The 12,089-nt window shown below is 33.9% G+C and overlaps 1 protein-coding gene and 1 non-coding gene across 2 annotated transcripts; one reads left to right on the plus strand and one right to left on the minus strand.

The window, feature by feature from the left end:
• Positions 1-3,589: 3,589 nt before the first annotated feature.
• Positions 3,590-3,663, minus strand: TRNAR-UCG (transfer RNA arginine (anticodon UCG)). The gene has a single exon. It is a non-coding gene; the product is annotated as a tRNA-Arg (tRNA).
• A 1,168-nt stretch (positions 3,664-4,831) lies between these two features.
• On the plus strand, positions 4,832-11,861 carry LOC110787445 (argininosuccinate synthase, chloroplastic). The gene is made up of 10 exons (XM_021992068.2): positions 4,832-5,024; positions 5,710-5,768; positions 5,931-6,012; positions 6,239-6,368; positions 7,701-7,749; positions 9,473-9,655; positions 9,775-9,849; positions 9,941-10,126; positions 10,994-11,082; positions 11,172-11,861. Exons 1-10 carry the CDS (start codon positions 4,973-4,975, stop codon positions 11,722-11,724), a joined length of 1,458 nt encoding a protein of 485 aa, XP_021847760.2. The 5' UTR covers positions 4,832-4,972; the 3' UTR covers positions 11,725-11,861.
• The last annotated feature ends 228 nt before the right edge of the window (positions 11,862-12,089 follow it).

The following is a 12,089-nucleotide window of genomic DNA, read 5'->3' on the forward strand; positions in this document are numbered from 1 at the left end:
TGTTACCATATGTTTATTTTCTTCAATAGTTACTATATTATTTATATAGTTACTATATTATTTATATAGTTACTATATGTCTGAAATAGATATTATGTTTATTTTAACATGACTTGTTACTATATGTTTATTTTCTTTAATAGTTATTGTACGTTTTATATAGTTACTATATTTTTGAAATAGGTACTATGTTAGTTTATTATGTTATGTGCATGTTTTAATGTTATTCTATATTTTTAATGATATAGTTACTGTATTATGGATAGAGTTACTATATTATTATCACATCAACTATGTCTGCAACTCTGTGACTAAATGACCATCAATAATATTTATAGGTATTATATCTTGTATTATAGTAACTATATGTTTGGTATAGTTTTTTATGTATATTATAATGTTCTTTTCATGTTCTTTGTTGTCTTCTATGTTATTAGTAATAAGAGTTACTATGTTATGATCACAAAAACTATATGATCATAACAATAACTATATCTACAACCTTGCTCGTATATGACTATCATTAATATTAAGAGTTACTATATCATGTATAATAGTAACTATATATTTTTAATAGTTATTATCTTATCATTATGTTCTTTTTATGATCTTTCTTTGTACTCCATGTTATTATTAATAAAAGTGACTATATTATTTTGACAGTAACTATATGACTATAACAATAACAATAACTATATATGCAATTCTGCAAGTATTTTACCATCGTTAATTGTAAGAGTTACTATATGATGCATAATAGAAACTACACGTTTTACATAGTTACTATGTTACTTTTTCATATTTAAATGTTAAATTATTAACTTAGTTTAAATATTATTGATTCAGAAATACAAAGATGATGCACCCAAAATTGAAATCGTACAAATAATAAATTTTGCAAGGAAAACAAAAGCAAGAGGAGAAGAAGAAAATCCTGACAACAATGGAAACCAAGAACGTGGTAGAGGAAGGACATGATGTGTTGGTGGAAAAAAGAGACGTGGTCCACATGGACGTGTCGATTAGTATTTTTTAGTTCAAAAAACATTTGAGTTTAACATGGTTTATTTAATAGATGCAAACAATTAGAATGTCGTAGCTAAAACAACTAACCAAGTAGTTAATGTTTCTTTATTATTGTTCAAGAGTTATAATTACTGTTACTTTTGATATAGTTACTCTTTTATATTTCAGTAATTATGTGATATATAATAGAAAAAATTACTATATGACCTCTAAACCATCTATATCATATTGTTTATTTTTATAATATAGTAATTGTTTTACAGCTAAAGTTATTTTTCTATATAATATAGTTAATCTTTGGATAGAATAATTGTTCTCATCGAAATTACTATATTATTATTATTTATTTCATAGTTACTATTCTGAAAATATAGTTACTTTACAAAACCTATAGTTTCTATAATTTACTCTTTTTTCTGCAAGAATGAATATATAGTAGTAATTGTTTTACAGTTAAATTACTTTTCTATATGATATAGTTACTCTTTGGATAGAATAGTTATTCTTATCATTATTATTTTCATAGTTATTATTCTGGAGATATAGTTACTTTACAGAACCTACAATTTCTATAATTTACTCACTGTTAAAATTACCTAATTACCCTGGTCCATGGTAATCTTATGGTGGACCGGGTCCATGCAAGTGGAATTGCATTAACTTTTACCTATTTTTTTTTTATTATTATTATTATTATTATTATTATTATTATTATTTTTATGACTCATATTCTCCCTATTTTGCCAATAATAAATTATCCACGGACTCACCTCAAACTTACCTAAACTCTAAAAAAGCATAATTAAGTAGAAAGTTCATGTGTAACTGGATACTAGAAAAACAAAAAATAGGACATGACTCCAAACTACAAGGCATTAGCTTCTTCCTTAGTCGATTTGAAACCTCCAACATAGGCCAACAACCCTCCTCTTCATTCTCGCTTTGTACGGCGGTACCTGCAACCAGGGGCAGATATAGGGGGACCGGGGATACATTGGGGCCTTGGGGTACAATGTACCCCCATTCTCAAAAACATAAAGTTGCAAAGTTAAAGACCTGTTTTGTCAAAAAATAGCTCTCTTAGATAACACTAGAAAAACCTAACAGCGCCATGTGCAACTGTGACATTCTAATAATACTAAAACACCAGAAATTTGGAATAACCGGTCTCTTATATTCATGGGAAGCTTGTCCTCCCTTTACCATTGGATGGCGTCCTTGCTTTAACATTGGATGGCGTCCTTGCTTTAACATTGGATGGCGTATTTAGAATTTAAACACCAAGAGTCCGATTGTATGAGAACCTGATCTCTTAACTTAGACTTATTAATTCATTACACTACTACTAAATAAATATCAATTACGAGTATAATTTTTATAAAATTTCGTCTCCAGCAGAGTATAAGGTTAAAAGGTCGATATTGAAATAAATCAATAACTTAAGTTTTAGTTCACCTAAAAAAAAAATCAAGTTTTAGTTGGCAAAAAAAAATAAAAATTGCTCGGTAATGTTTTTTTACTCTAATCTCGTACCCTCATTCTCAAATTCTTAGATCCGCCACTGCCTGCGACCAACAACAAGGTGAGAATAATCTCCTAAGACACGTTTCTTTTCAGTCAGTCACCTTCTCGAGGTAGTGAACTTCTCTTAAAACCTAGACTTCTTCTCTATTTCCATGGCCGTTAGCACATGCCTTTGACAAAAAAAAATTCCGGGGGGTAAAGGGAGTAATTCTCTCATCTTTTATCAATGTAGACACTCACAGATTCACGCGTGTTCTATGAAAAGATTATGCTTCAATTCAGCAAAATATTTCACTATAACATTTTTTATTTTAGAACTAGTTAGTGGCCCGGGCGATGCCCCGAATAGTAGAACAATGGATCGATTAGATTATTACATAACTCGTTTTGAGTATAAATTAATTTTGTTACATTACAATATATCTTGCTTTGAGTATGCTTTAATAAATCTTACAATGTAAGGATTAGTAACTCATAAAAGTAATGACTTATTAGTGATGCGAGAATATTAAGAAATTATTTATATCATTTTTCTAATGGTATTGAGTGACTTTAATTTTGAACATATAAGAAACAACAAAATTAGTTGTGACATAGTGGTGAAAATATGTGACTAATAAATGAAAGGTCACGGATTCAATACCTATAACCAACATTTTTTCATGATAATGAAATGTTACGAGATAACATGTCAACGATGACCGTCATGTCATCGGTATATAGGAAGCAAATGTGACGACATGATATTCTTTGCCTTGGAGTTTTAATAATAGTATAGATTAGATTTTGCGTACTATTTTCAGTAAAAACTTATACAACAGTTTACCTTAGTTTGGGGTTGCTAACTTGCTTTGATGATTTTTAAAATCCTCTGTATCAAATTTGGTGTTTCATGAACAAAATAGAAAATTAGAATGAAAAAGTATCTGTAATTTGCTCCTGTTTTCAAAAACAATAAAAGGGACCTCTATAATTATCGAATAATGGCAGTTGTAGACTTCGTTTCTTAAGTTCTACTAAAAAGGTAAAAAACTAATAACGACCACAGTGGGAGTCGAACCCACGACCTTCTGATCCGAAGTCAGACGCGCTAATCCACTGCGCTATGCGGTCACTTTTGCTAGAATCTTAGTACGTACAATTCAGATTAGTTTCTTACCAATAAAAATTATTGGCGAATTTAGTTCACGGCCTTCACGCAAGGTGTTCAAGGTTGGAAAGTGGAGGCCGCCGGCTTACTTTGCGGTGGTAAGGTGGTGGCGTAGCAGTAGCAACCATATACTCGTGCAGTTGTAACAAGTTGAGCTGATCTATAGGGATTTTTGCTGGATAGACGTATTCTCTTACCAATATTCGGAGTAATAATATTTTGTATCAAATTGCTACAACAATCATAAGGCTAGGTACTCACCTTCAAAAAAATTCAATTTTTCTTTGTTTCGTAATATGCGAAATAATGCAAGCCTCCTAATTAAGAAAATAATAAACTTTCCTCATGAAGCATCTGAAAATTGAGAATTTCAGTGAATGGAACACTCGTACTTGTTTGGACTCTTCGGATTCACATTCAATGAAGAAAGTTTCTAAAATTCATATCGATCTATCCATGTTTCTTGGACGCTACCTGCCCTTGGCATCCTAATACTTAATTTTGATGGATTTGTTCGACATAACTCAGGTGCAGCATGTGTCGTAATTAGGTATCCCATGGGAAACAACATTACAAGTCGCTCCTAGAACGTAGGGGCTATCCCCTTTTCTTGTAGAAGTTATTGCACTTCGCACTGACTTATTATTGGCAATGTGAAACAATATTCAACATATTTTCATTGAGGGAGATAGCTTACTCATAATTCAGATTTTGCAGCAACGTATTCAATGTCCGTGGAAAATACAATTGCTTAAGGAAGACATCAAATAACTGCTTCTTAATTCTGACAGTCATATTTCACGGCCTGTATATCGAAAAGCTAAATGCGCTACTGATTACGTTGCATTCATTGATCACCACATTACAAGCAACTAAGATATAGATCCTTGATCCTTCTGTAGACAATATATATTTTTATTTTATTATATTTCATTAGAGAAGTTAGGATATAGTGTTTGAGAGAAAACTGTCATAACTTTTGTATATTTTTTTAAGAGAGTATTATGTATCAACTATCAAATGATTTCATGAAGCAGACTTTGCGGACTTTTTCCCTGATCCACATTCAGCCCAAAACCCTGATGCGTCTCGCATTCTAGGCCCGTTCAGACCCGACCCAACTGACAAATAAAACCTTTGTGTGTGATTGACTGATGAGTTGATGCTGCTTATTTGGGAGAAATTCCCTGTTAATCGAACTCCACTAAAACCCTAAAACCCCAGTCTTAATTCGTGAATTGTGAGTGATATTTCCAAGGAAGATAGAGAAAGATGGCTCAATTGCATGCCTTCTCTGCTGCCACAGTTGCTCCTAAATCTTCAGGTATCCCCATTTCTTTCTTATTCTTGAAATACCGATAATTTTTTGTAGTTTTTCTGGGTATTTTTTATGAATTCAAATGATGCGCATTTGTGAATTGCTGATAAGATTATTGCTGGATATGAAAATGGAAATGGTGAGTGATTTTTTTTGAAATTTGATGATGAAATGGTATTGGGGTTGCGTTGATATTACAAAAAAAAGGGTGTCATTTTGATGGATTTTTATGGAATACGAAATATTTGATTCTAGAATAGCAGAAAAACTTAAAACTTTTGATGCTAAAGTTAGGTAGATATTAAATTGAAGGGGAAGGAAGATTGAAATGTTGTTAATTTTGATGTACTAGTCTGACTGATAAATTGGTCATTTTTTCGAATGTAGCTAAAAGCATCGTGCTAAAGTTAGGTAGATACTAAATTGAAAGGGAAGGAAGATAGAAATGTTGTTAGTTATGATGTTAGTTTTCTAGTCTGACTGTTAAATTGGTCATTTTTTCGAATGTCACTTAAAGTATCGTTATAGTTATCGAGATTTTGTGGATGCCGATCAGCTTAGTTGGGTCGAAGTCGTGCGGGTGGTATTATATCTCATCTACATCAATGCCCCTCCCTATACACCAAATAAAATAGTTATTAAGATTTTCTTTTAATCAAATCTCCTTGTTGCTGTCAAATTTATTGTATAGGTTTACTCCAGGTTCATGAGAAGCTATGTTGTTCAAGAAGATTGTCTTTGTCTAACAAGGTACTTAAGTTTGCCTTTTTTACTCTGCTATTTAGTTCAATTATGAAGTGTTCCTAATTAAAGCATGGTGTTTTTGGATCATCTATTCCTTCATTTTACTGTTTTTTGTCTGCGGCAATGGGGGCAATGCTCGAATTTATTCTCTCTGTTGTCCTTTGTTAGTTTGGTGCAAATGTCAGTGAGTTCTGTGGCAATGCTGTTCTTCAAAATAGCAGGTGCACAAGTGAAGCTCGGAAGAATCATGGTGAGCTTTTAGAAAATATGTTGATGTTGTATACTATGGACTTTTTAAAGAAAGGATGGGCATTATTCCATTTGTATCTTGTGTGACCTGGCTTAGAGACTCAAACAGAATGCTTGTTTATGATCTCGTTTTTTTCTTTTCTTGAATGGTTGGTCTGCTTTTTAGATTTGATTGTCTACTAGAAAATCCACTTTGCAATCCCTTTGACCTGAGATGTTTGATACAGCTATCAAAGCAGTTCTATCAAGTGACAAAGAGGTGGAAACCAATGGTAGAGGTCTGCGTGGCAAATTGAACAAAGTGGTTCTGGCTTACAGTGGGGGCTTGGACACATCAGTTATTGTACCATGGCTGAGGTAAATTCGAATTATTATGTGTTAATGTGATTATTTAGAATTTTAGTTTGGTTAATGACTGAAAGGCTGAGAGAACAAGGAAGAAATGGAGGGAAATTTTAAATCTTGTTTTGTAAGACGAAGCTACTGTAGAGAGGAAATTCATCTGCATGCTAATTCGGAACTGATCCAGTTGATGCTAAACAAAACCATAAGGTCAATAGCTAACCGATGTTAAAAGAATGCCGACCTGTACTAACCTTATCAGCTTACTAGTTGCTACTTATAACTCCTAGGGAGAGAACTGCCATGAAAAAAAGTTAATTGCAAATTGTCCTGAATTGGGTGTCAATGAAATCGATTGCAGATTATTAGTTGGCTAAAGCTTACCCTTTTCCTACGAATCTTATAACCCATCTCTGTTCAATACTTTACTTGCTTCCTTGCTCCATTTTTGTACATCATTGTTAAGACTCCTTAAGAGTATTTAGCTTTCCCGTGTGTTACAAAGTTTGAAAGGATAATATGAAACTGTCACAGGTGCAGTGTACTTTGGTGCTCCAATGACTGTCGTCTCACCATAAGGTTCTACTGAGTTGTCAGTGGCGGTGCTAGGAATTTCCCATTAAGGGTTCGGAGTTTCCAATAATTGATCGAATTTTTCAAAAAACGATAGACCCCCTAAACTACTGAGAATAAAAAGTACAAAAAAAACAAAGAACAATAACTATAAAAAATAGAAAAACAAAGGATAAACAAAGAATAATAACTATAAAAAAAATGGAAAACAAAAAATAATAACTATAAAAAAATAGCAAAACTAAGAACAATAAGTAAAAATAATAATTCATTGAGTATTAAGGAAAAATAAAGAACAATAAGTATAAACAAAAAAAGGGAAGAAAGGGGTTTGGTTAGGGTTCGATCCTGTGTCTACAAGGTATTAGTGAGGGAAGTGGACCGCTGCGCCATTTCTTCTCATCAATAGCAATTATGCACACAATTGTATGTATCTATTATTTTATTTATTCATTTTTCCACATTCACAAAGTCCAGTAGGGGTTCAGTTGAACCCACCGAACCCCTACTAGCACCGCCACTGTGAGTTGTAATGTCAACTCAGAGTTTTGTTGATCATGAAGTGATGGACTGATTCATTATGAACAGTACTGCACATATTGGAGCCTATGGTTGACATTTGTAGATGGAATGGGTTGTTGTCATGCACATGATAACAGTTGTGTGCCAAGAAATATTTACCCTGTGTACTTATATTTCGTGTCTGTCTTTATTCATAATAGAGGTTGTGTTTTAAATTATGTGTATGCTTAGAATAGTTGCTCTCTGTTCCAGGGAAAACTATGGCTGTGAAGTTGTTTGTTTCACTGCTGATGTTGGTCAGGTATATCCTTGTTTTTCACTACTTGTTGCTCTTCTATATGATTATGGTTTCACTCTTTTTCACCTAAATTTCCCTAATTCGAACTACTGATAGCAATAATACCCTGTCCACCCTACCCTAATTTTTTGGACCTAGGGCATGGGTCTATTTGATACCGTATAGGGTATGGGTTTTAGACTTATGGGTCCAATGTTCTACCCAAAGACCTGCCTAATGCAAATAATTACGACAAACCCACCCAAGTTAAAATACCATTTAAAAAAAAAAGTTGTACGATCTTGACAATGATATGAGCTTCAACTATTAAATTGAAGCTTTGTTACATTGTTGTTAGTAAATTGTTTATGTTGTATATGTATGCATTTCTATGAGCAAAAAGTTGTTTCGTGTGGCTACTACTCTACTAGCCATTTTAAGTTGTAAAATTATGTCGAACTAGATTAGGTCCCGTACAGGCACAAATATTCAAAATTATTATTTGACTATTTTTTTAATAAAATATATAACTAAAATATTTCTCCTCCTAAAGCTATTTAGTCATCTAATATGCAATTTTTGTCACTACGTTTTACATATTTTATATGTTTTATATGCTAATTTGAGTGTTTGAAAAAATTATTAAATATGCTTAATATGTTAATTTGACCAAAATATTGAGTAAATATATTTTCCATTATTAATATTTAGTATATTGATTTGAATAAAATATTACCGAAAATCATTTTAGCAAATTGTTATTACATCAACGTGATATCTATTATTGCCATAATATATACACTAATATTTTTTTTCCTTACATAAATAGTTTATAAGAAAAATGGGGAAATAAAATAAATACATACACCGTAGTAGATGTTTTTTCAGGGAAAAAAAAAATTGGGGGAAAATTTTGCACTAAGTGACATGTGTCATTCCTAGTGTCTGTTTTAGTATAGAGTTATAGATAGATTGAAAATGTCTAGAATTTGATGATAATAAACATTTAAAGAAAATCAGGTAAAATACCCTTTTTGGATCCTAGACCCCAGTCCCCCACCCATACCCCTATTAGATGTAGATCAGGTAAGGGTCTATGATTTTAACCTCTATGGGTGGGTATACTCGTGTACATAAAAAAACAAGGGTCCGATTCAGGTATTAGTGTATTACTAGACTGCACCCATTTTTTTGTAACTAGAGATTTTATTAACCAGAATAATAGGATTACAAGCTAAACAGCTAAAACCAAAACAAACAGGTGCTTAATCAGAACCCAACAAGGAGCTGATAACAACCTAAAGGTCACAGGCCACTACACAAAACTATGAAGCTTACTCAAAGAAAAACGTTAACAGAAAGTAATAAACTGAATTTGTCTATATACTTCCTCGGCAGACTTGGCGCAACTTCTAAACAATCTTTGATTTCTCTCTGCCCAAATGCAAAATGCAATTTACTGCAACCATAAAAACCATTTGATATACCTGATATAGACCAGTCTTCCCCTTAAAAGCAGAGGCAAAAGCCAATTCCTTGCTCCAGTCTTCAGCACTTCTAACAGTTCTCAACCAACACAAGACCTTGTTCCAATTTCAGCAGTGTAGGAACAAATGAAAAATAAATGATCGACACTTACATTTTCTGTCATACAAAGAGCACACACGTCACCCTTAGGTCTATCTTGCACCAGCTACCCTTCTCTTGCTTTGTGATTCGTTTGTTGAAAGTCCTTCTCCTAATTCAGGGGCTGCAAGAACTAGAGGGTTTGGAACAGAAGGCAAAGGCGAGTGGCGCGTGTCAATTAGTGGTGAAGGATTTGAAAGAGGAGTTTGTCAAAGATTATATATATCCTTGCTTACGTGCTGGTGCTGTCTATGAGAGGAAGTATTTGCTTGGTACGTCAATGGCACGTCCCGTCATAGCAAAGGTATGCTTATTAGCTCGCCTGGTTGCACTTGTCCGATACCACCGTTTGTTTGTCAATACGTACACCAAGAAATTTCTTTATAATTAGTAATATTTATGTGTTTCTGGTTAATTTTCCAGGCTATGGTGGATGTTGCTAAAGAAGTCGGAGCTGATGCTGTTTCTCATGGGTGCACTGGGAAAGGAAATGATCAGGCATGATATCTTCTCTCCATACAAAGTAGGATGAGAACTCTGTTTCATTCTCTTTCACTCTGATCAAACCACTATTACTATTCATTTGCAGGTCCGTTTTGAGCTTACATTCTTTGCTCTCATTCCTGCTCTTAATGTTGTTGTTCCATGGAGGGAGTGGGACATCACAGGAAGAGAAGATGCTATAGAGTATGCTCAAAAGCATAACGTACCTGTTCCTGTAACAAAAAAATCTATTTATAGCAGAGACAGGAACTTGTGGCACCTTAGCCATGAGGTATTATTCTTAATATTATATCCTTTCATGTTCTACAGCTTCTAGATGTGCCTCATATTAGGAAATATTTCTGGTAGGTTGCATACTTGCATTAGGTAAAGCAACAGAATCGTGATGTTAGTTTCTTGGTGGAGATGCAGAACTGCTGACTATAATAATGTGCTGTGGTGGTTTAGTTTCATAAGAAATGTAGAGTCACCTATAATTCATGTTGTTATCCATATAGGCATGTGAAATACAATAAGCGGCTTGAGTTATTTCGATGCCAACTGCCTGGGTTTATTTCTTGCAGTCTTGCATGCATGTAATTGTGCTTCCACGATTATTGATTGGGTAATCGGCTGTGAATCTGTGACTAGTCTATTTAAACTTACGTGGTAGCTAATCAATTGATTCCCTTTTAATACTCCGTATATCTAGATTTTTAATTCAAAATTTGACTAATATATCAAAACATATGTTTTCATGTGACGTGTTGTTGGATTAGTCTCAATATATGAAGTATATTTTAAAACATCTGCTTTTTATAATTTTTACTAATACGAAGTATATAATTTGGGATATTGATGGTCAAAAGGTAGGCATTGCAAGCGTGAGTCAAATTGGTGCAACTATTAAGAAACAAAGAAAGTCTATAACTACCGCATAGTATATTATAAAGAAAATACGCAACAGAAATCCGAATATTGAAGGAGCCTGGTGTTTGATAGCTGTCTCCTGCATCGCCCTATTTTTTCAAACTTAAGCTTAAGCTTTACACTTTAGCATTCTCTGCTAAAGAAGGGACCATTAGGTGTTAGTTGCTCTGTTGTAGATGAAAATTCAAATCCTACATTAATGAGTGAACTTTTCCCTTTGATGTTGAAGGGAGACATCTTGGAAGACCCAGCGAATGAGCCGAAGAAGGATATGTACATGATGAGTGTTGATCCAGAAGATGCACCAAACACGCCTGAGTACGTGCTTCATTAAAACGTCTTTTAGATTTGTGATTAAGTAATTGTTTCTCCATTTTCTTTGTCCTAATCGCTATTTAATGCTGCAGATACATTGAAATTGGCATTGTTTCTGGAATCCCTGTATCTCTCAATGGAAAGGAACCTTCTCCAGCAAACTTGTTATCTGAGCTCAATGAAATTGGAGGAAGACATGGAATTGGACGAATCGACATGGTTGAAAACCGGTTGGTAGGTATGAAGAGTCGTGGGGTTTATGAAACTCCTGGTGGAACCATCCTTTTCAGCGCTGTCAGGGAACTCGAGGCTCTGACACTTGATCGGGAGACAATGCAAGTAAAAGACTCCCTTGCCCTCAAGTACGCGGAGCTTGTTTATGCTGGTAGATGGTTTGACCCGCTTCGTGAATCCATGGATGCTTTCATGGAGCAAATAACACGAACAACTACTGGTTCAGTGACGCTAAAGCTGTATAAGGGGTCTGTCACGGTAACCAGTAGGAAAAGTCCATATAGCTTGTACAGAGAAGATATCTCATCATTTGAGACTGGTCAGATTTATAATCAGGCAGATGCTGGTGGATTTATCAGACTCTATGGTTTACCCATGAGAGTGAGGGCCATGCTTGAAAAGGGAATGTAACAAATTTTCGGAACCTGTATTTGTAACTTGACATGACCTGTTCCGGGTTAGTTCAGTTGAGAAGTTGCATTAGAGTTGTATCAACATCATATTTAAATTTTCAAATGAGGAACCTGAATAAGTTTACTCGGTACTAATTAGGAAAGTTAATCCAAGTTACAACCATGATATTATGAATCAGTTCATGTTAGCAAAATCCAAATTATTATCAGCAACTAGCAGGTGCTGTCTCATTGCGATTGCCTGTGTTTCTTTCATAGCAGCATCAGCGTCAATTTTGTTACTTCTTAACCAACTTAATATGTAGCACAAATTCTTAGCCATAATCTTTTGTAGTTATTATTTAAAAACAAAGAGCTCTGTTT

The sequence above is a fragment of the Spinacia oleracea genome, chromosome 1 (assembly GCF_020520425.1).
Source record: "Spinacia oleracea cultivar Varoflay chromosome 1, BTI_SOV_V1, whole genome shotgun sequence".
Taxonomy (NCBI): Eukaryota; Viridiplantae; Streptophyta; class Magnoliopsida; order Caryophyllales; family Amaranthaceae; genus Spinacia; species Spinacia oleracea.